General features: G+C 43.0%; 2 protein-coding genes across 5 annotated transcripts; one reads left to right on the forward strand and one right to left on the reverse strand.

Annotated features, from left to right (window-relative positions):
- Nucleotides 1–224: 224 nt before the first annotated feature.
- C10H6orf52 (chromosome 10 C6orf52 homolog) lies at nt 225–4,289 on the reverse strand. Its single transcript, XM_089918309.1, is given in 4 exon segments — nt 225–712; nt 1,335–1,380; nt 3,722–3,902; nt 4,132–4,289. Coding segments are annotated over 4 exon segments (477 nt in total). The 5' UTR covers nt 4,203–4,289; the 3' UTR covers nt 225–533.
- Nucleotides 4,290–11,064: 6,775 nt separating this feature from the next.
- On the forward strand, nt 11,065–22,030 carry PAK1IP1 (PAK1 interacting protein 1). 4 transcript variants are annotated; one of them, XM_022586645.3, is made up of 10 exons: nt 11,065–11,216; nt 13,300–13,465; nt 16,917–17,037; nt 17,109–17,183; nt 17,703–17,755; nt 18,149–18,294; nt 18,481–18,578; nt 20,400–20,499; nt 21,257–21,407; nt 21,557–22,030. In XM_022586645.3, exons 1-10 carry the CDS (start codon nt 11,133–11,135, stop codon nt 21,775–21,777), a joined length of 1,215 nt encoding a protein of 404 aa, XP_022442353.1. In that variant the 5' UTR covers nt 11,065–11,132; the 3' UTR covers nt 21,778–22,030. The 4 variants fall into 4 exon arrangements, with proteins under 4 accessions (XP_022442353.1, XP_022442354.1, XP_089774422.1 ...); XM_022586646.3 differs by having other exon boundaries at nt 13,303–13,465; XM_089918296.1 differs by having other exon boundaries at nt 11,089–11,162.
- The last annotated feature ends 4,559 nt before the right edge of the window (nt 22,031–26,589 follow it).

Genomic DNA, 26,589 nt, shown 5'->3' on the forward strand with positions numbered 1-26,589 from the left:
CGAGAAACCTTGTATTGTCTGTGAATAGAGGAAAGCAGCAAATTATATCAGAGTAGCTAATGCCACCATCAGTTCAGGTTAGGCCCATCTCGTATTAAACCTATTATCTTTTTTTAAAAATTGATTTACAATGTTGTGTTAGGAAACCTATTTTCAAATGTCTTAACAGCGCAGCCTGGTCTACCATGATAGTTCTGCGACCTCTTCTGGCACTTACATAATATAACACACTTGGGACCTCCCTGGCAGTCCAGTGGTTAAGACTCTGTGCTTCCAATGCAGGGGGCGTGGGTTTGATCCCTGTTTGGGGAACTAAGATCCCACATGCTTCGTGGCACAGCCAAAAAATGAAAAAACAAACAAACAAAACCATAATGTAACCACACTTCTGGAAATGAATGTGCTGGTAAATTTTATTTACATTATGTTCTCTCATCTCAATCACATCTAAGTCTTGGAAATCTGTATTTGCATACAGAATCCAATACATTCCTGGGAGAATTTTTTTTTAACAAAAACAAAACAAGATACAATCAATGTGATAGTTGGGTAGCTTAATGAACATCTTGCTTTTGGGGGGTCTCATCTGGGATTTCAGAGTGAACTGTATCCAGAGGCTGCCAGTGGCAATTCATGAGACAGTCATAGAGTTCTTCACTTTCCACCATAAATTCTTTGTTTAACTCCTCAATATTCAAATGAAGATTTGGATCTGCAGAAGCCAAGAACACATATGAAAAAAAAATACAGTTTTACAGGACACATAGTAGAAATGGCTTAAAATTAGAGCTTTTAAAAACACATTAGCAGGAAATATTGCAGACATTTAATGTTCAATTTTTTTAATTGTGTGTTTACTTTCAATAAGACCTAAAAATAGAAATTGAAGCTAAAAAAGTAGTGCTACCAGACTCAATGAGCGTCTAGATGGTGGAAAAGATGGAGAAAATGGATGGAATTGAGAGATAACGCCTGTGGAGATGAACGGACAGGACTTGGAAATGCGTTAAACTTGGAGCAGAAGAGAAAGGAAGGGTTGAGGATGAGTCTTGAGTTTCTAGCATGAGGACTTGGGCAGATACAATGCCAAAGAGTGAACCAGAACTAAATCCCTACGACAGGGCTTTGAAAAATAATCATGCTGCTTTATCTGTTTAGTTAACAGATTGTTATAAGTGAATAAATTGTTTATAGCAATTAATTCAGAAACAGAGGGAGACCTACACTAGAATTCTCCAGTAGGATCTTTCAGTTTCTAGCCAGCTGAGTGAATGAGGAACCTGGAAAAGGGGTTAGTTTTGTTTTCAACGAGGGCAACAGAAGTTTTCTGTTACCTTCTAGTGAATCTTCATCTTGGTTTTCAGCCAGAGCTGTGGTTTCCTACAACGAAAATCAGTATTTTAAGAAAAAACTAATTTTACTTAAAGGGTTACTCACTCTCTTGGAAGAATTTAGCTCTCAAAAATAATATACACTAAACTCCCTTTTGATCAACTTTACTTTGAATTTTGATTAAAAGAACGTTTAAATGATATAAGTGCAATGGGTGAACCGCGTCCACAGAAGAAAGTCACAAAGGCGTAGCATCAGACAAAGGCGTCTGGCTTCTCTGAAGTTTTGGGGAACTAACTGACATCCCGGGGCCTGGGCGAGGAACCAGACAGCAGGGACCCTGGCATAAGACTCCACAGGTACTGTAATAGATACCCAACTCTCCACCTGGAGCTCTTCCCTTCCTTCCAGGTGACAATCTGCAAAGTCTCCATGAGCACATACCCCTCGTGGCCTTCTAATCACACACACCCCCCACCCCATGTCTCAGCTAAGGACCAGGACAGTAGATGATTAAGGAAGTGCAGAGGCTACAGAAAAGCAAACCAATCAATTATCTTCTTACGTAAGGAAAGAAGTAAACTCCAGAAGCACTCCCCAAATAAATCTTGGTTAGTTACTCCAGACTCTGTGGGCTCTCCTGGGACAATGCAAGTTTTTACAACTCCTCTCTGCAGGCGCCGGCTGGGAACCTGCCTTTGTCAGGGACACACAGCTGATTCCAGGGTCCCTGCTGTCTAGTTCCTCGCCCAGGCCCCAGGAGGCCAGTTAGTTCCCCGAAACTTCAGAGAAGCCAGACGCCTTTGTCTGATGCTACTCCTTTGTGACTTTTCTTCTATGGACTCAGTTCACCCATTGCATAATTGGTTAATTTCTGAAGTTGATAATATACTCAAACCTATACCTCTCTATTTAAAGATGCAAAGTTAACCACAGGAAGTCAGACCATCTCCCAAAAGAGCACAAAAAAAGAGAGACGTGAAAGAAGAAAAATACGATAAAACCTCAGGTGGGAGTTCCCTGGTGGTCTAGTGGCTAGGACTTGGCACCTTCACTGCCGAGGGCCTGGGTTCAATCCTTGGTCCGGGAACTAAGATCCCGCAAGCACTGAGGCACAGCCAGAAAACCCAAAAAAAAACAGGCTTGAAAAATTGGAAATGAAAGTCTGGGCAAAAAAATACCAAGCAAATGCACGTTTTAAAAACTGAAGGCTTAGGTGTTAAAGCCAAGGCTATCACACAAAGTGTTACTGTGCACACAAATTGGGGAAAAAAATTTGTAACACTTTGACTGCAAAGCGCTAATTTCCCTATTATGTAAATATCTCACGCAGTCAAGAAAAGGGGGGGACACAAGGAAAAAGGTAGACAAAGGACATCAATGAAGTCACAGAGCACAGATACCAATAAACACTTGAAAGTTATTTGCCTCCAATGAAAGACAAATGCCTTCCTCACCTGTCAGACTGGCTAATCACACACAGAACCTCATGGAGAAGCAAGTCATACCATCAATGGAAAGTGTAAGCTCAGGCAGGCTCTTTGGAGAGAAGCTTGCTGTTTAAGATGTTAAATGTCATATCCTTTAATCGAGAACGTCCCCTTCTAGAATTTTTCCCTTAGCCAAAAAACACTCAAACTCTTGAAAAGAGGTAAAAGGAAGTTTGTTAAAGCACCGAAAACATTTAAAATGTCAGTCGATAAGTGATGAGCTAAAATCACAGCACATCCAAACGGGCAACTTTTAAAGAAAGCTCTCCTGGTGCAACATAACAGCAGCAAGCAAGGAACAAACTAGTAAGACTATCCGACACTGTCCATTCTAGCCAAGGTGCCTCGAACTCCCCAAACAGAAATTAAGCCCATTCACAGTGATTTAGTGAGAGTAGAAGGGAAAATCTAGAGGCCATACATCCACTTGAACAATGCTTTCTTCTAAGTGGGGACGGAACGGGGAAGAGAGTGGGGTGGTGGAGGCATTCTCTTACTCTAATACCTCTTTTAAAGAAATATGTTACTTTAGTCATCAAAAAATTACAATGTGTTAATGTTTGCTGCTACAGCAAAAAAAAAAAAAAAAAAGTACCTCTTGTCCAATTTTAAGTGTTTAAGGGTAAAATCTATTGAATGAGGCTAAGCTACAATTTAGTAGCAAGAATTCCCGCACAGACTTCACCAACCTATTATTTTTGGAAAACAGTGAGGACTGAAATTGTTTGCAAGTCAAAATGTCTCAGGTCATCAGCTTTTACTCTCTGGTACTAAATTAGGGAGCAGAAGCCAGGGCTGTGGGAATTTGAATGAGAGGATCTGGAAGCGTGAGGAAAGGAAAAAAGATGTTTCCATACGGGGCACCCAAACCACCCAGTATTAATGCCAGGGAGAGATACCTTGGGTGTAAGCGAGGTTTCAACTGGGTGTCCGGAGGTCTCACACACAGAATAAAGGTTGGGTCCATTTCCATCCGTTCCATAGCCACAGCTATAGCCAGAAGGAGGATAATAGCTGTGCTGTTGCTCGTACCAGTTGCCAAAGGGGTAACCCTGGCAGGAATGGAAGTCTGGCTTCACTCTAAGAGCAGAAGGAAAAGGACAGGAATGACATCACCAATCAAGGCAGAATCACTCAAAAACCCAGGACTCCCTCGTCTTTCCCAGATGTTACACGTAAGGATGATTTCCGCTTTCACTGTTTTAAGCACACCTATTTTCAAAGCAACAGTTTGTAAACTGGCAAATCGTATAAGAAACAGAACACTGCCGGTCTTGCTTTTCGTCCAGAGTAGGAAAAATCAGCTCACCTTTGCCAGTACCAGTAATAATTATTTTGTTGCGCTATGCCGAAACCTGCAAAACTCTCTTGTTCAGCCATTTATCCAGACACTTGCTAAAACGATCAGAAATCCACACTTTTGACTCCTGCATAAACAATTCCAGCTCCTGGTCTAAACCCGCTCAGCCCCACAAATAACTCTTACAGCTGCCTCAGGGATAGGAATTACCTGCGGTGTCAATTTTGGCCAGGTACTTAATTCCTTGACTTTCATGTGGGTTAAGGAGTGGGTGGGGTTGGGAAGGAGTGTATTGGGGTCACCTGGGGGAACTCCTGCAAACTTCTGCGGGCTTTGAGCTGCCTGCCCGCTCCTGCAAGTGTCAGGCCCGGGAAAGCCAGACAGAAGGGGGAGGCTGGGGGCGGGGAGGGACCAGAGAGAGAGCGTGAGTTGGGCAACTGTGAAGCTCGCAGAAGTCTCCACCCTACCCCCTACAATAATATGTAAGGGAGTCACTTTTAATCACTAAAGCCTTAAGACAAAGACTACAATTTGATGCTTCCCTCCTCAGTTCCATTATCTGCAAAGAATACCTATCAGAACAAGCATCTAGTGGACTTTTTTTTTTTTTGGCTGCGCCCTGCGGCATGTGGTATCTTAGTTCCTCCACCAGGAATTGAACCCATGCCCCCTGCACTGGAAGCATGGAGTCTTAACCGCTGGACCTCCAGGTAAGTCCCTGGACTTTTTTTTTTAAACATCCTCTGCAGGTTGTAATCTTTACCCCAACCAGCTGGTGGGAAGAAGCGGTATATATCACACATCACACACACACACACACACACACACACACACACACACACCCCTACCTTAATGCAAGTGCAGGAAAAAATTTTAAAGAAATATTTCTGTGATTCTGTGTGTTTTGTTTTGTTTTTTTAAAGCATGACAAAGCAGTGCTTCCTAAACTTTAGTGCGGGTTCAAATTACCTGAGCATGTTTAAAATGTGGGTTCGGAGTCCATAGATTTGGAGTGGAGCCTCAGATTCTGCCCTTCCAGCCAGCTCGCAGGCACTTTAAGTAGCAAGGCTACACAAAATGTCAACATGTGAGAAGATAACTTTTGAGTCTAAACAAGGACACAGGGTCTGGCCATTTCCTTGTAGCTTGTTGATTCCACTATTCAAATTCTTAATGTAGTCTATATTTATCTGTAATGTGAAAAATAATCATCATGTTGAATTCAAATCATTCAATCATTCACCCATCATTTACTGAGCTCCTCCTATATACAAGGTGGGTGCCTGGCATTAGTGATACGGTGGAGCTTATACTCTAGTGAATTTCCCTGTGTTCAAGGGAGATGTTATTGATTAGCAGCTGTGCACACATCGCTAGGGGTCACCCAATATCTGGTTTCCTTTTCTTCCTTAATAATAGAACCCTGGGACTTCCCTGGTAGCACAGTGGTTAAGAACCCACCTGCCAGTGCAGGGGACATGAGTTCGAGCCCTGGTCCGGGAAGATCCCACATGCCATGGAGCAACTAAGGCCGTGCGCCACAACTACTGAGCCTGTGCTCTAGAGCCCTCGAGCCACAACTACTGAAGCCCACGTGCTGAGAGCCCATGCTCCGCAACAAGAGAAGCCACCACAATGAGAAGCCCACGCACTGCAATGAAGAGTAGCCCCCAGCTCGCAGCAACTAGAGAAAGCCCATGCACAGCAACGAAGACCCAATGCGGCCAAAAATAAATAAATTAATTTAAAAAAATTAACAGAACCCTGATTTTATTTGGAGGTAGCAACAGGCCTCATGTCCAGGTGGCCAAAGTCTGGCTAATAAAATGTAAATCGAACTATTACAAGGGGATTGAGGACAGTGTAGGCAGAGGGAGTTTGCTTAGCTGGAAGGAGGCCATTCTGTCCTCCACCCTTCCCCCAGGCCTAGTGTTGAGATTACGGATGTGGTGGCTGAAGACAAAATAACTGCACCTCTCTTGGCCTATGAGGTGATACGAAGGAAGAAGTCACACAACCAAACACAGGATCTTTTTTTTTTTCAATTGGCTGCACGGCTTTCAGGATCTTAGTTCCCCAGCCCGGGATTGAAACCAGGTGCTTGGCAGTGAAAGCGCTGAGTCCTAACAGCTGGACCGCAGGGAATTCCCAAAACACAGGATCTTAAAGAGAGAACAGATCTGGGTCCCTGATGACTGGGGTCCCTGTTCCAGCACTAGACCAACCTACCTCCAGATGCCTTTCACTTAAGAAACAAGTATCTTGGGACTTGCCTGGCGGCCCAGTGGTTAAGACTCTGCTGTCCCAATGCAGGGGGCACAGGTTCCATCCCTGGTTACAGGACCTAAGGTCTTGCATGCTGCACAGCGTGGCCAAAAAAATAAATAAATGTCTTGTTTAAGCCACTATTGTTGTTAAGTTATATAAGGTTAAAAACAATTTCTTTTTTAAAAAACTATTTTGTTTCTGTTTTCTTTCAAAATTTTTTATACAACTTTTAAAGGTTATTTTCCATTTACAGTTATTACACAATATTGGCTATATTCCCTGTGTTGTACAATACACTCTTGAGCCTGTCTTACACCCAATAGTTTGTACCCCCCCAACTAGTAACCACTGGTTTGTTCTCTGTATCTGTGAGTCTGCTTCTTTTTTTTGTTATATTCATCAGTTTGTTGTATTTTTTAGAAAAAGACAAATTCTTAAATACTGGAGCAGCTTAGAAATCAAATTCAACATATCAGTTAAGATTCTTTCATAAAAACGTTAATATCTTTTTCTGGTCCTCTTATTTTAGGACTGATTTTATTTTTTTTGGAAAGAAAATCGGAATTTTGGCTATGAATGAGTGAGAGGGGTGGGGCTGTAGTTGGAAAGGAATGTGGGAGTTGAACCTTCAGACAAGGTGGTAAGGAGGCTGCGGTTGTAGGGGACGTCAACGGGGCATGTTGAACCCACCCAGGAAGGCGGCAGGAGCCGGGGCACCGAAGGCCATGAGCAAGGCTCCAGAGATGAAGATGGACATTCAGGCGATTTTTAGGTGATGGTGACTAGGAAGAGTTCACAAATCTTTCCTTGATCTCAGCCACAAGTGCAAACCTCTCAAAGCTCACCGGGATTATTCCCATGAAGCAGGTGAAGCAAATTTCTATCAGGCTGGTGTCCAGGGGAAGCAGCCCACTCTGCTCCACGCGCAGAGGAGACCAAAATCCTCTGAGAATACAAGCACAGGCAAGCTCGGTAGAGTCCCCAAATTTAATAGACTTGCTACCTGTCACACTGTGAAGAGAAGGTAACTAAGAGGGAATGTTAGACGCACATGATATTTCTAACAGGGCCGATTTCTCTCCACTGTATCTTGCTTTTAGCTCAGTATATCCACCTTATCACCACCCTCACCCCCTCACCCCCAAAGGAAAACTGGCTCTTTTTTCTTTAGCGAACCAAAGCCAGGTACTCAATAAATATTTCTTGAGTGAATGAATAAATCAATGCATGGCTCAAGTGTAAGAAGCTTTTCTATCAATAATTTAAATGCAAAACTAGAAATCCTGTTGCGCTTTAGAGTTAATGATCCCTGGAGTGTTGGTTGTTTCTTGGCAACTGCTGTTTTCACAAGAATGAGATTGAATGGCTTTTTACGTCCTGAGTTTGGAAAGAGAACAGGAGGTTTGTCAGGAAGTATGCTCAGTTTGAATCCAGTTGAGCAGATATATGATATTGTATTGTGTGCTTTTCTTTAGACAATGGAAAACCACTTTTCTTCTCCGTTAAAGAGAACGTTCGAGCCCAAGGAAATGTAAAAGGCAGCAGCAACACCAGGGTCTACTGTTACTTAGGTGTGTGGAAAGAGTTCTGGACCTACTTCAGCATTTATAACCTCAGATTGGATTAGAGTATTTTAGCTTTAGAGGCACTAATCTTTCTGAAAATGTAATAAAATTTTATCAATGCTATCCTCCATAAATGTACATACATAATTTTGCATATAATTTCAGGGCATTCAGAGGCCCAAAAACTTATCCATGAATTCCCCCAGATTAGGAACCCCTTGACTAGATGCTCTAAGGTCTTCTAAGCTCTATGATTGGTTTCACTAATTTTTAACAGTAAACAAAGAAAGAAAAGGAGTAAACCATTTTGAGTTATGTTTATGTCGCTTGCATTATGGTTTTCATTCTAGAACCAACTAGATTCTAAAAGAATCCTAGTTGGAGCAAAACCCACAAGTTTCTTCTCTAAAATGTGACAGATACTCAACTATACTCCAATAAAAATTAATTAAAAAAAATATGACAATCTGGCAAAAGATGCTGACCGTAGTAATTATCCTGTTATCGTGATACATTAAAATTAATTTCAAATGAGAACTAATTCTTCTCAAACAGCAGTTGAGACTTCTCTGGGGTAATGAGGCAGGGCACCAGGGGGATTTCAGAAGCAACAAAATACATAAAGCACATGATTTTGAAACACAGTTTCAGAAAAAAGTTTGTTTTTTTTTCCTTTTCGATGAGAGACTGACTTTCCATTAAAATAAAGATATGTAAAAAGTCACACATTTAAAAACAAAATACGAGACTTCAAGAAATGTCCTGCTTACTCATTTTTTTAAAAAAATTGAGCACAGGCTCCGGAGGCGCAGGCCCAGAGGCCATGGCTCACGGGCCCAGCTGCCCCGCGGCATGTGGGATCCTCCCGAACCAGGGCACGAACCCGCGTCCCCTGCACCGGCAGGCGGACCCTCAACCACTGCGCCACCAGGGAAGCCCGGGGGCTACTCTTCATTGCGGTGCGTGGCCTTCTCATTGCGGTGGCTTCTGTTCTTGTGGAGCACGGGCTCTAGGCACACAGGCTTCAGTAGTTGTGGCTTGCAGGCTCTAGGAGCATGGGCTTCAGTAGTTGTGGCGCACGGGCTTAGTTGCTCCGCGGCATGTGGGATCTTCCCGGACCAGGGCTTGAACCCGTGTCTCCTGTATTGGCAGGCGGATTCTTAACCACTGCGCCAGGGAAGCCCCTGCTTACTCATTCTTTGTCCCATGCCCAGGGGACAACCGCTCCAGCAATTCACATTCCTCTGACCTTAGTGGTTCTCTGGTGGAAGAACCACCAGAAGAACTAACAAGCAGTAAATAGGAAAATAAATAGTAAAACAACTTCTGTGTTTTGGTAACGTAATGAGATAACTAGCCCAAAGGGAAGGAATTACAGGCATACTTCGTTTTTTGCACTTCACTTTATTGTTCTTTACAGATATTGCTTTTTTTTTAAAAACAAATCGAGGTTTGTGGCAAGCCTGCATGGAGCAAGTCTATCAGCACCATTTTCCCAACAGCATTTGATTCCTTCGTTTCTCTGTGTCACATTTTGGTAATTCTCACAATATTTCAAACTTGTTCATTATTATTCTATTTTGTGCGGTAATCAGTGATCTTTGCTATTACTACTAGGACTTGCCGAAGCCTCAAATGATGGTTAGCACTTTTCAGCAATAAAGTGTTTTTAAATTAAGGAATGTGCATTTTTAAGACATAAGGTATTGCACACTTAATAGGCCCCAGTATAATACAAACCTAAGTTTTATATACACTGGGAAAACAAAGAACTCGTGTGACACGTCATTGCGGTGGTCTGGGACCCAGCTCGCACTCTCCCTCATGGGTGCCTCTATTGTCAAACAGTGAAACTGGTTTTCAAGAGGCTGAGAATGAGCTGGACTTCAGCATTTCAGTGCCTGAGGAGTCCTTACACATGGAGTCGCCAAAGCACACAGAAGACAAGGCTTCCCTTGTGCTGCAGTGACAACCAAAGCAACCAAAATGAAATCATTTCTACGGTATCCAAACCAGCATCAATTAAAACAACCCTGAGTAAAACACGGACTGACGATTCAGAACACCGGTGAACGAATGTCCTCAGAGACAAGAGGGTCTAAGAGCTATAGGATGTGTTACAATCCATATGGGGGTTGAAGGGTCGACACCAACCTGTGTGTCAACCTCCCATCCGTCATATCCACCCGCTAGGGCGTTCACGAGTCTATTTTTACGCTCCAAGATTTACTCTATTGTTAAGTCTGTGCGAAGCTGTCCTAACACATCTCTGAATCTCCGTTATCTCGTGAAAATCTCAAACCCAATTAGGGCTTTGCTTTTCCTCACTTTTGACTCTGCACCTAACCTGGGGGAGGTGGTGAAACGGAAATAAATGAGATTTCTTTGTGGAACCTGACCAAGGATGACTATATACCGTTCGTCCTCAAGTAATGTCTTTACTCCCCTCAAGTAAAGGGTCCTCCTCCCTCCCCAGGATGTGCCACAACGTTGGCCAATTTGCCCCCAGAGTTCGACAATCCATAACCGAGCTGCAAGGAAAGGTGTGCAGGACGAGATTATCGGGCCCGCGCGGGAACGAGGGAATCGGACTCCTCTGATAACGGCGAACCCTAAATGCCACCCCTCCTTGCTCCGTTACAGAGAATGTGAGCGAGAAAAGTTTATTCCTCGGCTTCCTGCACAACAAGGAGACCTAACTCCCGTCCCGCTATCACCGCCCACTACAGACAGGGTCCCACGTCCACCCACAGCGCGGAAACACCGAGCCTCCTCTACGCCTTCCGCCCAGGCCGGAGGCTGCCCCGCCCGTTCCGTAGACGTACCGGAAACGAGGGGCTTCCGCAGAGGATGTCCCGCCCACTCGCCTCAGAAGCGCCTAGCTCAAGGCTCCCTAGGATATGCCTGCTAGTCCCCAGGTTTGTTTGTTTGTTTTTCTCCTTGAAATGAGAATCTCGTCATGGGGCGTCCTTCATTATTCCCTTCTTGGAAATTCCGCGTGATCTTCTAGCCCTGAAATCCCTCCCACGGATGCAGGCGCCTAAAAGGCAGCCCCGAGGTCTTGACGTAAACTTGGGCGCCGACGCAGGAAGGACCCCTCCCTCCCCCTTGCATCCGCTTTCGTCACTACCGGTCTGCGTTGAGCCTGTCTCCGAGAGGAGCCGCCTGCCCTGCTGCATGGAGCTGGTAGCTGGATGCTACGAGCAGGTACTTTTTGGGTTCGCTGTACACTTGGAGCCCAAGGCGAGCGGCGACCAGGAGGTGAGAGCCCGCGCGGGGAGGGGCAGCCGCGGGTGGGGCGGGCACCGTCGGGTCTGGTTCCCACAGCGCAGCAAGGGAGCGCACCGTCTGATTTCTTAGGGGTTCGGTGACGAAGCTCAGGAGACTTAAAATACACGTTAGCCTTTTAAAACACGGAAAAGGCATTTCATACGACGAGACGATGCCTGTCTTTCGTAGTAAACATTCCGACTACTGTGCACGAAGGAAGCTGGCATTTCTGCAAACGGGCCAGTGGGCCGTAGATTATGAATCCAAGTTGCCAGCCCGTGAGGTGTTCAGGGTTTAATGAAAGAACAGTTCGCGCTTTCACTGAATTTATGTTCCGGTATTTTACAAAATATTTGAGCTGAATCCGGAAAAACTCCTCACAGATAAAGTGACACCAGTTCCTTATTGGGCCCTTACGGTGAGGCCAGTACTTGCAGTGAAGGTGCAAAGAAGCCAAAGGCATGGATCCTGCACTGGAGATCTTCCCGACATAAGGAGGAGAGGATGAGGGAGGCAAACACGTGCAGAAAAATTACAACAAAGTGTAAGAATTTTACTGGGTGTGTGCGTTAAAAGGTTAAGTAAATTAGCAGTAGTGAAGCAGATAGGACATACCCAGGACTAGAAGCAAGATCCCTTAACTTTTAGTCCTGTGCTGTTCTTTTTCCCCTAAGCAGTCCTAGGTATTTCCCAGAAACCTGTTTCATTGAGTACTTGTTTATGAAGAAGTCAAAGTGTCAGTCTTGAATCAACTAGAAAATTGGAAGTATATGATTTGACTGATTGTTTTTGTTTATTTTGTTTTCTACTCTGGTGGTTAATCTGCCTTTGGCTGAAAGGTACGTGTTTTGAATACTCAAAGATGATGCTACTGATTGTGTTCTTTCTGTAATTACGTTGCGTTCCATGTTCCAGACACAGAGTAATCCTCACAGCACCCCTCTGAGGCAGATACAGTTATTCGCATTTTACAGATGAGGAACCAGAAGTTGAGATAGGTTAAGCGACTTGTTCAAGGCCACAGAGCTAATAAGTGGCAGACCTCGGACTCAAATTCCCAGGTGTCTCTGATGCTTGAAGCGCTTAACCATTACCCAGTACTGCTTCTCAACCTAGTCAGGCAGTATTCCAGATAACCAGCCTTCCTTCTGTAATATGCACAAGCAAAGGTTGTTCTTTGATTTATGGCCATAGCAGCTCTTCAGGAATGTTGTACCTTTACTCAAAAGAGGCCCCCTGGGTCCTGATTGATGGAAGGGCTATCCTGCTGTCGTTTTTAGGAATTAATTTGCAATAACACATCCTAAGTGTGTTCAAACATGTTTGGTGATTTTTTTTTTCTTTGTTGGTTTATTTGTTTTGCTAATACTTCTTGATGCACCTCCCTTAATTTGTGGGGTATGTGTGTGTGTATTCAGCCGTCATCCTTCGCACTCAACCAGTCACACTTATCCAATCCAGAAGTTTCATGGCAGCAAGCATAGAGCTCTCAAGACCTCATCATTGGTCATTCTCTAGGGCTTACGTTGGTATTAATGCAAATCCTGTTCATTTTTCTTTATAGGCGTTGTTATGTTGATACTTATCTCTGTGACATCATATTGTGTCTTGTCTGTCCTTCCCACAGGAATGGCAACTCCCTTAGGATAAGGACTTTTGTTTCTTTTGTTCACTGCTCTGTATCAACTGCCTAAAATGGTGCCAAGCACATAGTAGTTATTCAGTATTTGAGTGAATAAATTCAAATCAAGATTTGGACATTTGAGTGAATGAATGGTATGGAAGTGTCACATCTAAGTAATATTAAGGAGTTAAGGATTTGGATGGGACCTTAAAGTCCCTGTAGCCCAGTCTTCATAATTGTTTTGATACTCAGCGATGCCTTCCCATCTTCTGCTTTACCTTCCTTATTCAATTCTCAGATTGTTTGTGTGAATCTACCTTTCATTGCATAGGCTTTTCTCCATTTGTAGGATCTGTTGAGAGTTTTCATAGATCGTGAAACCACTTATCTCTTTGTAGAGAACTACGATACGATCGTGGCATGGCACTGACTGTATGTATCACTCTTTAGCAGAAATGGACTCCTGTGGCCGACTTCACTCACCATGCCCACACTGCCTCCTTGTCAGCAGTGGCTGTCAGTAGCCGTTTTGTAGTCACTGGGAGCAAAGATGAAACCATTCACATTTATGACATGAAAAAGAAGATAGACCATGGGGCTCTAGTGCATCACAATGGTAAGAACATTGTATTCTTCAAGACAATAATATTGAGGTATTATTACTTTACGGTTTGACTTCAGATGAACAATTCATTAAGTGTCTGATATGTAGCAGATTCTGTGCTAGGAAATATAGAAATGGAAAAAATGTGGTTCTTTGTCCTTAAGTTATTCACAGTCTGTATTGGGACAGAAGGGAGGCACTTAACCCAGTCTAGAGGGCAAGGAGGAGGAAGCGAGTTTTCATTGAAAACTTCCTTAAAATGACACCTGCATAATTTTATAAGAAAAGTATCAGTTGTTGGCTAGGTGAAACTTGCAAGGTAGAGAAAAGGACATTCCAGGCAGAGCAGGCAGTGTGATGAGCACAAGTGGTAGCATCACGTGAAGAGCCGACTTTATTGAGGGCCATCAGGTACCCAGCGGTATGCCGGGAAGGTATAGTTGTATCGTCAGTTCGCAGAAGAGAAAGCCTAGGCTCAGAGATGTTCCATGACTCGCCCAGAGTCACAAAACACTGGAACTGGAACTTAACCCTAGGTCTAGAGCCCGTTTTTTGTTTTTTTTAAAAAAAATATATATTTATTTATTTATTTTATTTTTTGGCTGCGTCGGGTCTTAGTTGCGACACACGGGATCTTTGTTGCGGCACGTGGGACCTTTCATTGCGGCGCGTGGGCTTCTGTCTAGTTGTGGTGCACGGGCGCCAGGGTGCATGGGCTCTGTAGTTGCGGCCCGCGGGCTCTCTAGTTGTGGCTTGCCTGCTCAGTAGTTGCAGCGTGTGACCTTAGTTGCCCTGTGGCACATGCAATCTTACTTCCCTGACCAGGGATCAGACTTGGCGTCCCCTGCATTGGAAGGCGGATTCTTAACCACGGGACCACCAGGGAAGTCCGTAGAGCCTGTATTTTTAACCACTGCTGTGTCTGGGGAGCTGTAAGGAGCTCGCTATTATGAGAGGATTGGAATGGAGGTGGGAGTAGCTGGAGAAGTAGTTGGGGCCAGATCTCGGGGGCCCTTGCGTGGAGGAGGTTGGGGGTTGAATGAGAAGGAGGCAGCAGCGCTGACGAAGGTGCTCGTGGTTTGGATGCCTCTCCTGGAGAGGTGCCAGGAACAAGTAGAGGACTGACGAGGGCCTGCCTGACTGAAGTTGGAAGCTGTGGATGGACTAGCATGTGTTTGCAGTAAGCCACAGACATTTCTGCAGAGAGAGGACGGTTACTTGACGTGTGCAAGAGAAGGATCGATTTACAAGGGAATTGAGGGTTTCGGAGAAAGAATAGGTTGTCAGCCTAGAGAAGATAGGGTGTCAAGGGTCTGCAGATCTCCAGAGTAAAAAAAAAGCAGGTGGATTGTGAGTGGAAGAAAGGCTGGGATGACGTGAGGCTGTGGTCAGAGGGTAGAGTTAATGTGGAAAAGCTCTCAGCGGTAACAGTGTCCTGGCTGTAGGGGTGAGGGACGAAATACAGAGGAGGCGAAGGTTACTGGCGTCGAGGAGGTCGGGAGGCTGATCCGCAAGCCACGGTTGTGTGTTCCACGCTGATGGTGCAGTTGACCGGGGTAATGGGAGGACCGAGGGACAGAAAGACTGAACAGGTAATTTTTTTCCCCGGTATTGAACATCATGTGCTGTTTTCACTGCATTTTCCCAGGGGACAGAGAAGGAGGGGTTTCACATGTGTTCCAGAAGGAAAAGGGAAAGAAAGAAAGAACTTAAGGTAGTAGAATCACTTAAATACATACTTACTTTGAGAAAACTCAGCCAAGCAAGTTAGTTTCCTGCAATGAAAGGCAGATAAAGACAGGTACCCTTTTTCTTACACTATCTTTCGTATATTTCAGAAGTTCCACACCAAGCATTGGTTTCTAGCAGTAAATTTAGAGTGATCAGCGTCTTTCTTATATTAGATGGTCCTTAGCTACTTTGACAGGTGTCTCGCTTTTCAGCAGAAGCTTGGCTCTGAGTGATTTCAACGTACATTCCTTTTCTTCTCTGTCTCCTAATCCCAGTTCATACAAGGAAGCCTCCTCTCTCCCTTAGGCTTGGAGGAAATAAGTTAAACGAGTCTAGTCTGTCCAAACCCATTGGTACAGGTGTTCAACAAGAAGGGACTTAGGAAGAGTTTGGATAGGAGATGAATGAAATAGGGTTCCTGATGTCCTTCATTCCTGGTACAAACCCTGTTTTTCTAACAGTTGGTAATAGATAAGCTTTTTTCCAGGGAACAAATGGAGTCATGGAAAGAAGGAGTAGAAGATGTGGGAAAGCAAAATTCCCAAAATGAGAAGTAGGGAAGGAGGAAAACATGGGCAAAGTGGCTGAAGTTTCCCACTTTGAGGAGAAGGGAGTCCATAAGCCCACACATTATTAGTGCTTTTTGGGGGTGAAGAATTATTCCTCACAGATCTCTGGCTCTTTCAATATAAAGGGCAGTGTAAAGGATTGACCAGGAGGTGTGCAGATGGACAGTAACGACACAGGGGTTCACACTCCTATTCTGAGAAGGACAAAATAGTAAATATTTAGGCCTTGCGGCTGTACGGTCTCTGTTACGACTACTCACTTTGGCTGTGCCAAAGCATCCGTAGACATTTTGTAACTGAGTGAGCATGGCTGTATTCCGGTAAAACTGCATTTACAAAACCAGGCCACCAGCCAGATCTGGCTGGCAGGCAGTGGTTTGCCGACTCCTCAACTCTAGGGCAATTAAGCTGGGTGACACAAACTTCAAAGGATAAGGAATCTAACTTGAGGACTGATTTGGGAGATTGAGTACTGGGTTCTTCCATCACCTCACCTCGCTCCAGCCTTTTAATATTTGAGGAGCGCTGTAGGGGAAATTCATGGGCGATCCAGGCTTCAGTTTGAATGGAAGGGAGTGCAATGTTTTGTAAAGAAGTTAAAAAGATGTAGGAAGATTTGTTAACCATGGAAGGAGAATACAGGAGGCATAATTAGTATATTGTTTTATGAAATTGTAATAAATTCTTACGACAGTGAATAAGAACTGTGTAGAAGTCAAATCAAAAGTAGCTCTGAAGGCATAATAACTGCATTATGGGTGGTTGGGTAGCTAATTCACTGTTTGGAAAGTAGAAGTCGTATGGCTGTGCGTCTTGGTTTGACCCCCAGGTTAGCTGGTTAGTTTTGTTTGACTTCTGCTCAAACTATCCTAGCCAGCCATCTCCACAATTCATGATTATGGGGATGTAAAGCAAGAAAGTGAACTGATTAGTTCAAACCTGTATCTACAACTAGAGAAACGCTTTGCTGAAAATATTTACATAGGCTTGAGATTGTATGATCTTAGATGAAAAACAAACTAATTTCTTCACCCAACACTTTAAGGCATGTTTCAGTAATATTAAGATATTGGGTGTTTTCTTACTGCAGCATAGCCTTCAAACCAGAAATGGAGTTTGCACTCAAAATGAAGTTAGTTCTGCCTGTCTCGGTTTTCCCACAGGTACAATAACTTGCCTGAAATTCCACGGCAACAGGCACTTAATCAGCGGGGCGGAGGACGGCCTCATTTGTGTCTGGGATGCAAAGAAATGGGAGTGCCTGAAGTCGATTAAAGCTCACAAGTGAGTCCAGACTTCCCCATCGGCCTCCAGGTGCCAGTCAGGTTGGGGACTAACTGTCAGTTTCCTTTTAGAGGACATGTGACCTTCCTTTCCATTCACCCGTCTGGCAAGTTGGCCCTGTCTGTGGGTACAGATAAGACATTAAGGTAAGTCATTAAGGCCCAAGAGCACCTTTACTAAGCTGTGGTCTTCGTTCTCCAAGTATAACGAGAACCCACCCCTGGGACATCTTTTACTATAGTAATTAGATTCTGTTTCTGTATTGTCTCACATTGTCAGCCATTTGATGATATTTTGACCCAAGGGAGAGGTTGAAAGCTAGTGGACCTTTTCATAATGGAAAAAAAACGGCAAGCTCTATATTCAAACATGCAAGTTACATTGCAGCTGTAAGCTGTGAAGTAGAGGGTGATCCTAAAAAGAAGAGTTTTAGGGGGTGAAACCTTTTGAAAATACAGTGGACTTAGCATACATAGGAAAGGGCTGTGGGAACAGAGCGAGTTTTAATCTTGCTTGATAATACTTCACATGGTGCTGTAAGAAAGAAGGCAGTTCTTCTGAATAGCCAAGTAGTTAGTAAATTTTCATTTGAGTCTTCCTTAAACTTACCTTTATACCTGGTCAGAGTTGGTGATCATGCCGTAAATGAGCTTCCTGTTTTGCAGAACATGGAATCTTGTGGAAGGAAGATCGGCATTCATAAAAAACATAAAACAAAGTGAGTATTTTTGTTTGAAATGTATTTGAAAATTTGATGGGACGTGAATGTATATACACACATTCTTGTGAGCATGTACACATACATTTATTTTTGTGCGTGGTGGTGGTTCCCTCTGAGAGCAAATGCTTTAGGTTAATTTCTTTTCCCACTTTAGATTGGGATTCTTGGTGTGGCTCTGCCACCTTCCAGCTGTATGACCTTAATGAGTCTTGGAACCAGTTCATTGTCTACAATTTAACTCACAAAATACGTGTTATAAGTTTGTTGTGAAGATTGAATGGGAAAATGGATGTGAAAATGCAGTGTAAATATTTGCTATTTTTATTATGACCCTGATCAATTTCTTTTTTTATTCATGAAATACAACAGCTTTGTGCTTTTAACTTACAGATGCTCACATAGTGGAATGGTCCCCAAGAGGAGAGAAATACGTAGTTGTCATACTGAACAAAATAGATGTCTATCAGCTTGACACTGCATCCATCAGTGGCACCATCACAAATGAAAAGAGAGTATCTTCTGTTACGTTTCTTTCAGTAAGTGATCGGAAATCAGTGATGGGAGTTTAGTATGTGTGGTGATATTGTTGATGACATTGTTGATGTCATTGTTGATGACATTCTGGATAGTATGTTGATGACATTCTGGATAGTATTCTGTTTTTGCTCTCCTAGGAATCTGTTGATGACATTCTGGATAGTATTCTGTTTTTGCTCTCCTAGGAATCTGTCCTTGCAGTGGCTGGAGATGAAGAGGTTGTAAGATTTTTTGACTGTGATTCACTAATGTGCCTCTCTGAATTTAAAGCTCATGAAAACAGGTATTTTTTTCACTAATCTCTGTGCATGTACGTGTAGAATCTCTTATAAATGCAGTAGCTTCATAAAGCAGGGTATATGTTTTTTATGAACGACCGCAGACATAGTCAGACATATCTACATATATATGATTTCTGGAACCTAAGAGGATAGTGGGGATGTTGTTGTCTTGGCCTGAGTGATACAGAAGTGGTGAATTGTCATCAGGACTAGTCACTTGCACAATATATTTATTTTCCCAATAATTTCATTAGACTTGAGGCCTGAAATCCTCAATCCATGCTTGAGCAGGGAAAAACAATTAAACCGTCTTGAGCTCTGCCCCTGACCACTCTCGTCCTTTTACTTTATTCTCCTTGCCCACTTCTAGCACCTTTCTACGCTATTTGTTTTTCCTGCGGGAGAAATAAATGACATATTGACCTCTGTCTTGTGCCAGTTTGTTATCTCTTGCTCACTGTATCTCTGGGGGTAAATGTGAGTCTCAGAGTAAACGGTTAAGTAACTGGACCAAGATTACCCCCCTGTTAGGTGTTGGAGCTGGGAGTCAACCCAGTTCTGTCTGCCTCTGCCTCTGCTGTTTCCAACTGTAATTTTGAAAAAGTCGATTATAGATGGTTATACTTTAATGTGTTTTATTTGCATATTCTTTTATGTTTCAGACAACTCTTAGTTTTTATTTTCTAAATAATAGTTCAGCTTTAAGAAATCTCTCTTTGTAAATACTCAGAATACTGCAATCATTAGACAGGCCCTAGTTTTCCCCTGTATTGAGAAATGAACATATTCTTCAAGGCCGTATAGCACTTACGAAATTTGGCCATTCATTCATTTAACAAGTATTCACTGAGCATCCATAATGAAATACTGCAACAAGAGCTTGCACTCTCCTGGCTCTTATCTTGTAGTGGGGCAACAGAGAGATGATAAACAAGCAGGTAATTGTAACAGGAAGGACATGGGTATTATGATTTGGGAATAACACGGGTAACTTATTTAGATAGGTTGATCAGGGAAGGGGGAGTGAGACCTTAGGGATAAAGGAGCTATTTCTAAGAAGAGGAGAGAACTGTATGCACAGTGGCCCTGAGGGAGGAAAGAACTTGGTGTATTTTAGGAACAGCTAGAAGACCCATGTGACTGGGTCAGAGTGAGCCAAATGGTGCATGGCCTTGCAAGTCATGGTGAGGAGTTTGAATCTTATACTAAGTGCCTTTGTAGATATTGGTTTATCTATGTCCCACCACTTCCTCCCTCTCCCGTGTTATTGTAAAGCAGATCCAAGCTTTGTAGAATTTTAAGACTGGGAGTAACATGGTTTGATTTTTTAAAAATTGTTAGGGGGCAAAAATGGAAGCAGCGAGGCCGATTAGTTTACTCCGTAGTCCAGAAGGAAAATGATAGTAGCTTAGACTATGGGTGGCGGCACTGAGGACAAGAAAAACAGATGCAGAGGAGGCGGCCTCGGGTCATCTCTGTTGTCTTTTCTCTCGGTACTGACCTTGTAGTTTCCTGAGGTGAGGGGCTTTAAGTATCTTTATTTCCTTTATGATAATCTGATGATTTATAGTTATCTGTCACCATCTTTTCAACTTTTTCTTAAGGTATCATTGACAGTCAATTTTATCTTGGAATTTAGACCCTGAAAATGACTCACCAACTCATGGGAGCATGAAGCATGTTAAATTTTAGGCACCGTTCATTGAGCAGTTTGGAAATACTTGAAGCGTTGAAAAGTCAAGAGACTGTGCATAGAAGCTTTCTAGCAGTATCATACTATCTGGAAGAAAGGGTCTTTTATGGTGTTACTATTTCTATCCTAGGGTAAAAGACATGGTCAGTTTTGAAACTCCAGAGCATCATATCATTGTTACAGCATCGAGTGATGGTTCCATCAAAATGTGGAAGCTCAAAGAGGACAAGGTCAGTGTCTCAGCACAATGTAAATACACTGAATGGGAGTCTTACTGTCAATACTCATTTTCAGTTAAGTGAGGTGGAATTTTTTTAAGGGTCATAAGGCATAGATCTTTAAACTTTTAAAATCTCTTCCAGGCATGATTGACATTCGTGGTTTTAAAGTTAGGGTTCCGTAGCACTGCCTCAGGAGTTGGTATTGGTGAGTCTGAGCTGGCAGGATTCCAGAACTCCTGCTGTTTAAATCAGAGAAGCACGACTTTCTTCTCTTTTGTATATTGATTTTCTCTGTAAGATTTTGTTAAATAAACATAGTGCCATTACTAAGGAAAAAAAAAATGGGGAATTTTTGATCAGTTGTAGAACTAACCATAGTTTTGAAACAGATAATTGGAAATTTAAATTCCCTTTGGTAGTCTCCCTCTTACAGATTCTTGGTTTATTATTCTTCATTCTCTTATAAACACATTCTGTGAATGTGGTTTGTTGAGTACCTACTTTGTGCATGGTTCTTTGTTAAATCCAGAAATGACCACAATAAAATGGTCACTTTCCTTAGTGGAGCCCTTCTTAGAAATTGGCTCTCGTGAAGGACTTAGTCAAACCAGTCATGAATCAAGATAATACATTTCTTCTAGGCAGTATATTTTATACTCAAAATACAGTGTAAGTTTTAAATTAAGGTAACATGTTTATGGAAAAATGAAAGTAATATTTAAAATCCCTCTGTGTTAGTTATCACGAATTTCCGGTCCTGTTTCAGGGGGTTTCCCCGTCTTTGCTGTGTGAAGTAAACACTAACGCCAGGCTGACATGTCTTGGAGTGTGGCTGGACAGAGTGACAGACACGAAAGGAAGCCTGCTTCCAGCTGACACGAAAGGAAGCCTGCTTCCAGCTGTAGAACCATCTCCTGGTAAATGAAATTGTTCGTTTACAGAAATAATCTGCTATCTCTTTGAATCATTAAAGTGGAGGAGATCCAGATGACTTTACTTTATTGTGGGCTTGTGTTTATTTCAAAGGGAAAAACACTCTTTAAATGCAATGTCTCTTGTATTTTAGTAAGTAAACAAGAACAGTCCAAAAGGAAGAAAAAGGAATCTGGCCGTGAAGTCCAGGAGGAAGAAAGGCACCTAAAACCTGACACGAAGAAATGCGGTTTAACTGGTGACAGTAATAAGCCAACAAAAGGAAGCAGCCTGGTATCAACCAAGAAGAGGAAAACAGTAGAAATGTTAGAAAAAAAGAAGAGCAAAAGGAAGAAAATACGAATGATGCAGTGAATACCAGATTTCTCCTAAGAGAAAAACTTTCAAATGTACTTTTTTTTTTTTTCTGAGTAAAAGCTAGGAATTTCTTTTGAAGAAAATGTACAGCTTAAAAATCACTTTCAGGATTTTGTTTTTTTAAACAGTGGTAAAACTTTTTGATAGGCAATATTTTATTAATTATATATCACGGCAATATATAGTATGTTAATGTGTAATATATAATTTTTACTGTTGTGTAAGGCAAATAAAGATCTTTCTCAAAATATTATAGCTTAAAATAATACAAAATCTTGAACGCATTTCTCTACCAGAAGTAGATCAAGGAATTGTTTTTCAGATTTTTTCTCCTAAGTGAGGGAAGAATGAAAAACCCGCATTACTTTGGCTTTTTCACGTGGTTCTAGCAATTTTAATGCGGATTTTGTTTGTTTTGGTAACAAAAGATATAAAAAGATTTTCATACCAGGAAGTATGTTAAGACAAGCTTAAAAATTAGATATATAAAATAAAATATGTATGTGTAAAGCATATGCTGAAGTTTAGGGCTACGTACATAAGAAGGTTAAAGAGAGGCTTCCAAACTTCATGTAACTATTCTGTTTCCAAGGTTAAAGAGAGGCTTCCAAACTTCATGTAACTATTCTGTTTCCAAGCAGTGGAAATGACATTTCCTTTTTTTATTTTCCCATCTGTTTCAGGGCATCCAAAAAACTCGCTTAGCTAATCTTCTGACAAAGGTGGTCTTAAAACTATCCGTTGATGATACTCTTTTCTTACCTAGAAAATTAAAGCATTTTCCTTAATGGATTACTGGATGTTTTGAAGAGACACAGTAGTAGAGGATTTATAGGTCTGACTTAGCTGGGAAGATGTTAAATCCCTGAGGCCAGCAGGGGACTCCCTCCTGATTAGGCAAAATGAGGATCTTAACACTTGGACCCTAAAGTGCCGCTCACTTCATGAGAGGAAATCATCTAGGAAACGAACCAAACCATGTGTCTGACATTTCCATCCAACTCTTTGTTATCTTACTTCAGGCCTGTAAACAAAGATGAATATAGGTTTGGTTATTTTGTTTTTGAGACTTTACTTTTTTATAGCTGTTTTGGGTTTATAACAATATTGAGAGAAGGGACAGATTTGCCACTCTGTTCTGTTCATCTCTCCCCATCTCCACCACTGATGATCACTGAGCTTTTTCCCATCTGAAGTTCTGCCTTTCCCACAGTATCATATAGTTAGAATCATACAGTATTGTAGCCTCTTCAGATTGGCTTCTTCCGCTTACTAACATGCATATAAGCTTCCTCTGTGTCTTTTCATGGGTTGATAGTTCATTTCATTTTAGTAATAAATAATACTCCATTGTCTGGATGTACCACAGTTTACCATTCACTACTGGAGGACATCTTGGTTGCTTCCAAGTTTTGGCAATTACACATAAAATTGCTATAAACCATGTGATTCGAGCATTTTATTTTGGTCTGTGCGCTTGTCTGCTCAGTGACCTCTGGCAGAGCTTGCCTGGTAGTGTACTTGGAGGCCATTGCACAAACCAGTTTGTATGAAAAAATATTTGGGGGGAGTCAGGTTCATTTCCTTTTCCTCCTAGGAATGTATAGTCTGTTTATAATCTCAGCCATCTCTGTGCTGGATTGTCTATTTTGATATTAATGTATGAGCAGCTCCTTATCGCAAATTCACTCCTCAGTATTTTGAAATCTCTGAAGGCCACCTCTATCTCCACTCTCCATTTGTTTATTCACTGGGCCTGCGTTGAACAACGCTCACCATGTACCCGGCACTATCCTAGATTCTAGAAGAAAAAAAAAAAAAGATCCCTACACAAAGGACAAAAGCTTTGGTAAGAAATGTATTACAGCCTGTGGTGGCTGGTGGCAGCTTGACTTCAGTAAGAGATGAGACTGAGTTTTGAACAAGGAGAAAAAGGCATTTCTGGCAGAGGGAATGGGATGCTACCTCTGTCAAGAAAGACTCAGCTGCGAGAAACAAAAAGCAGCTTTGGCTATCCCAAACTTCAGAAGGCACGGGGATGGGTTTATGACAAGGACACGGGTGTCTGACGGGCCGGGGCCGGGAGAGAGCCAGACCTCAGAAGGAGGCAGGGTGCAGCCGGGGCAATCTCTCCCTCCTGCCTCTGGCTCTGCCGGTTGCCCTCTTTCTGAAGCAGCTGCTGACTTCTCACCACATGTCCTCGGCCTTTCAACGCGTGCTTGTGGGGCCCTGCTGTGCCAGGCAACGATCCTCACCCTCGAGAACTTGCGTGCTAGAGAGGGGAGGTGATTGCAATTCGTAAGTTATATACCACTTAGGAGGTAAGTGCCGTGGAGAAAAATAAGCTATGGAAGGAAATGCAGATGGTCGTAGTCTTAAATAAGATGATCCTGGAAGGCCTCACTGAGAAGGTGACATTGGAATGAAGATTTAAAGGAGGTGAGGGAGTGAGCGAGAGATTATCTGGGAAGAGGGTTCCGGGCAGATGAAACAGCTGCACGAGCAAGTGCTCGGAGGTGCAAGCAAGGAGGCTGGAGCAGCATCAGCAAAGGGGAAAGGAATAGGAGCTGAGGTCCGGGAGGGAGGTGTGCAGGGCTTTGCGGGAGGTAAGGGAGCCACTGGAGGGTTTGGAGCTGAGGAATGACCGCAGTCCAATTTGTAACAGGATTGTCCTGGTCACGGTACTGAGAACAGACTAAAGGAGTTAGGCAGCCCTACCCTTTACTGTGTGACCTTATACCAGCTAGAGAACCCCTTTCTGCCTTAATTTCCTCCATGTATAAAAGCAGAAGAAAGTAATAGTCTTTACCGCATAGGGTTGCTATGAAGATTAAATGAGTTCGTCGATGTCAAGCACTTCAGTGTCCTGCGTGTAATAAGCTCACTGTATGCTTTGGTCATATTATTATGGCTCTAATGTATGAGGTCCTAGAAGCACGTGGCAGATAGGGTAGGTTGAAAAAAATAGGCAGTTTTTTTCATAATCTCATTTATTAATTTCTTGGAGAAAATTTTATTGAATGGATGATGTCAGTCTTAAAGCTATAAAATACTCCTGAAGACATAGTAATTAGTATTGTGGATACTCAGTAGATGTTGACTTGCAACACTGCAACTGGCATTTGATTTTGACCATTTTTGCTTGAGGTCTGTTTAAGTGTGAATTCAACACATACAAGGCTCCAAAAATGATAAAATAATGCTCAAAGTGAAGCGCTGTTCCTTCCTCGTGAGCTCTTCTGTTGCGGCAGATGGTCTTTATTGCTCTGGTTATGGGTGGGTGTACATGTGTGTCTAGCAGACAATCCTGACTTGAGGCCTCTGTGAAAAAAAACAGAAACAAAACAGAAAACAAACTAACAGAAAAACATCCCATTGATAGGCCCCAGTGGCCAGAGACTAAAAACTTAGTCCCTCACACAATCTTCGTCACGCCCCATGACACACTTGTGGTTCAGTGTTCCAGTACTATTCAGTGGGCTCCTAGTTAAGAGCTGAGCTATCTCCTAAAATATGCTAATGTCAACTAGAAACATTACTAAACACAAATCCTTGTGTGGAACCAACTGAAACAGCAGAAACTGGTTCCTTTCATTTATTTTATATTTTATGATGGACTGCACATGAAACTATGCATTATGGTAGAGTTAAGGGTGTAGGACAGCTTATTTCAAATAACAGCTCAACCAAGGGCTAGGACTATAGGTAACTAATTCTCTGTGGTTCAATTTCTTTAAGTCTAAAAGGCAGGGGGAGGATCATGGTGGGCTTAACTAAGGTTTGAAGCTTGCATCTGCATAGGGAGAAATGAATCCCTAAATCATCCCAGCTGGTTAAGGCAAGTCCTGTCATTTTTTTTAAAAAATAAATTTTATTTATTTATTTTGGCTGCGTTGGGTCTTCGTTGCTGCACACAGGCTCCCTCTAGTTGCGGCGAGCGGGGGCTACTCTTCGTTGCGGTGCACGGGCCTTTCATTGTGGTGGCCTCCCTTGTTGCTGAGCATGGGCTCTAGGCGCACGGGCTTCAATAGTTGTGGCATGCAGGCTCAGCAGTTGTGGCTGCGGGCTCTAGAGCACAGGCTTAATAGTTGTGGCGCACAGGCCCAGTTGGTCCGCGGCATGTGGGATCCTCCTGGACCGGGGCATGAACCCGTGTCCCCTGCACTAGCAGGCGGATTCCCAACCACTGTGCCACCAGGGAAGCCCCTGTCCTTGTTGTTTCAGGAGAGTCTTCCATTAAGTTGTTGAGGGTCCGGCCTAAGTGGAATTGCTCAGAGTTCTTAGTCACTATCAGCTTCGGGTGGTTAGAATCAGCTGTGGTAAACACAGACTTCACTTCTGATATCTGAAAAGTAGGAGCTGCTGCAAGTGGAAGATCTTCTTTCAGAGTATGTATGCTGCCAACAAAAAATTGTCACTCGCCATCTGCCTCTACAAGGATTAGGTCCCTAGCCACTGCACTCACTGACCTTCCACACACCATGAAAGGAGTTCTGGCTGGAGATCAGGAATGAGGCACCCCGTGCTCTGGGAAAAACTGGCAGAACAGGCCTTCAGAGAGTTAGATATTTTCAGGGGAAGGTTTTATGAGCCCAATTTCTTGCATCTTCTCACATCTAGAAAAGCACTAAAATCATTAACAGAGACACCTGCTCCTCGTGACTAGCACCAACCTTCCGTCAAAATGTGTGCTTGAGGGCACCCAACCCCCTTTACCAAAAGCACATATACTGACTCACCCCCCAGCCACCACCTCTTCGGAGCAATTCCTCAGAGCTACCTGAGAGGCTGTCTCCGGGGCTATAGTCC

Source organism: Delphinapterus leucas, chromosome 10, assembly GCF_059928025.1.
Source record: "Delphinapterus leucas isolate spDelLeu-1000000601 "Yukka" chromosome 10, BTC_Dleu_Yukka2, whole genome shotgun sequence".
Classification (NCBI taxonomy): domain Eukaryota; kingdom Metazoa; phylum Chordata; class Mammalia; order Artiodactyla; family Monodontidae; genus Delphinapterus; species Delphinapterus leucas.

Bases quoted from the DNA above. Each gene is read 5' to 3' on its own strand.
- PAK1IP1 (XM_022586645.3), top strand. From the start codon at position 11,133: ATGGAGCTGGTAGCTGGATGCTACGAGCAGGTACTTTTTGGGTTCGCT. The intron at 18,295-18,480 runs GTAAGTGATCGG...TTGCTCTCCTAG, and splicing joins CTTCTGTTACGTTTCTTTCA to GAATCTGTCCTTGCAGTGGC. The intron at 21,408-21,556 runs GTAAATGAAATT...CTTGTATTTTAG, and splicing joins AGCTGTAGAACCATCTCCTG to TAAGTAAACAAGAACAGTCC.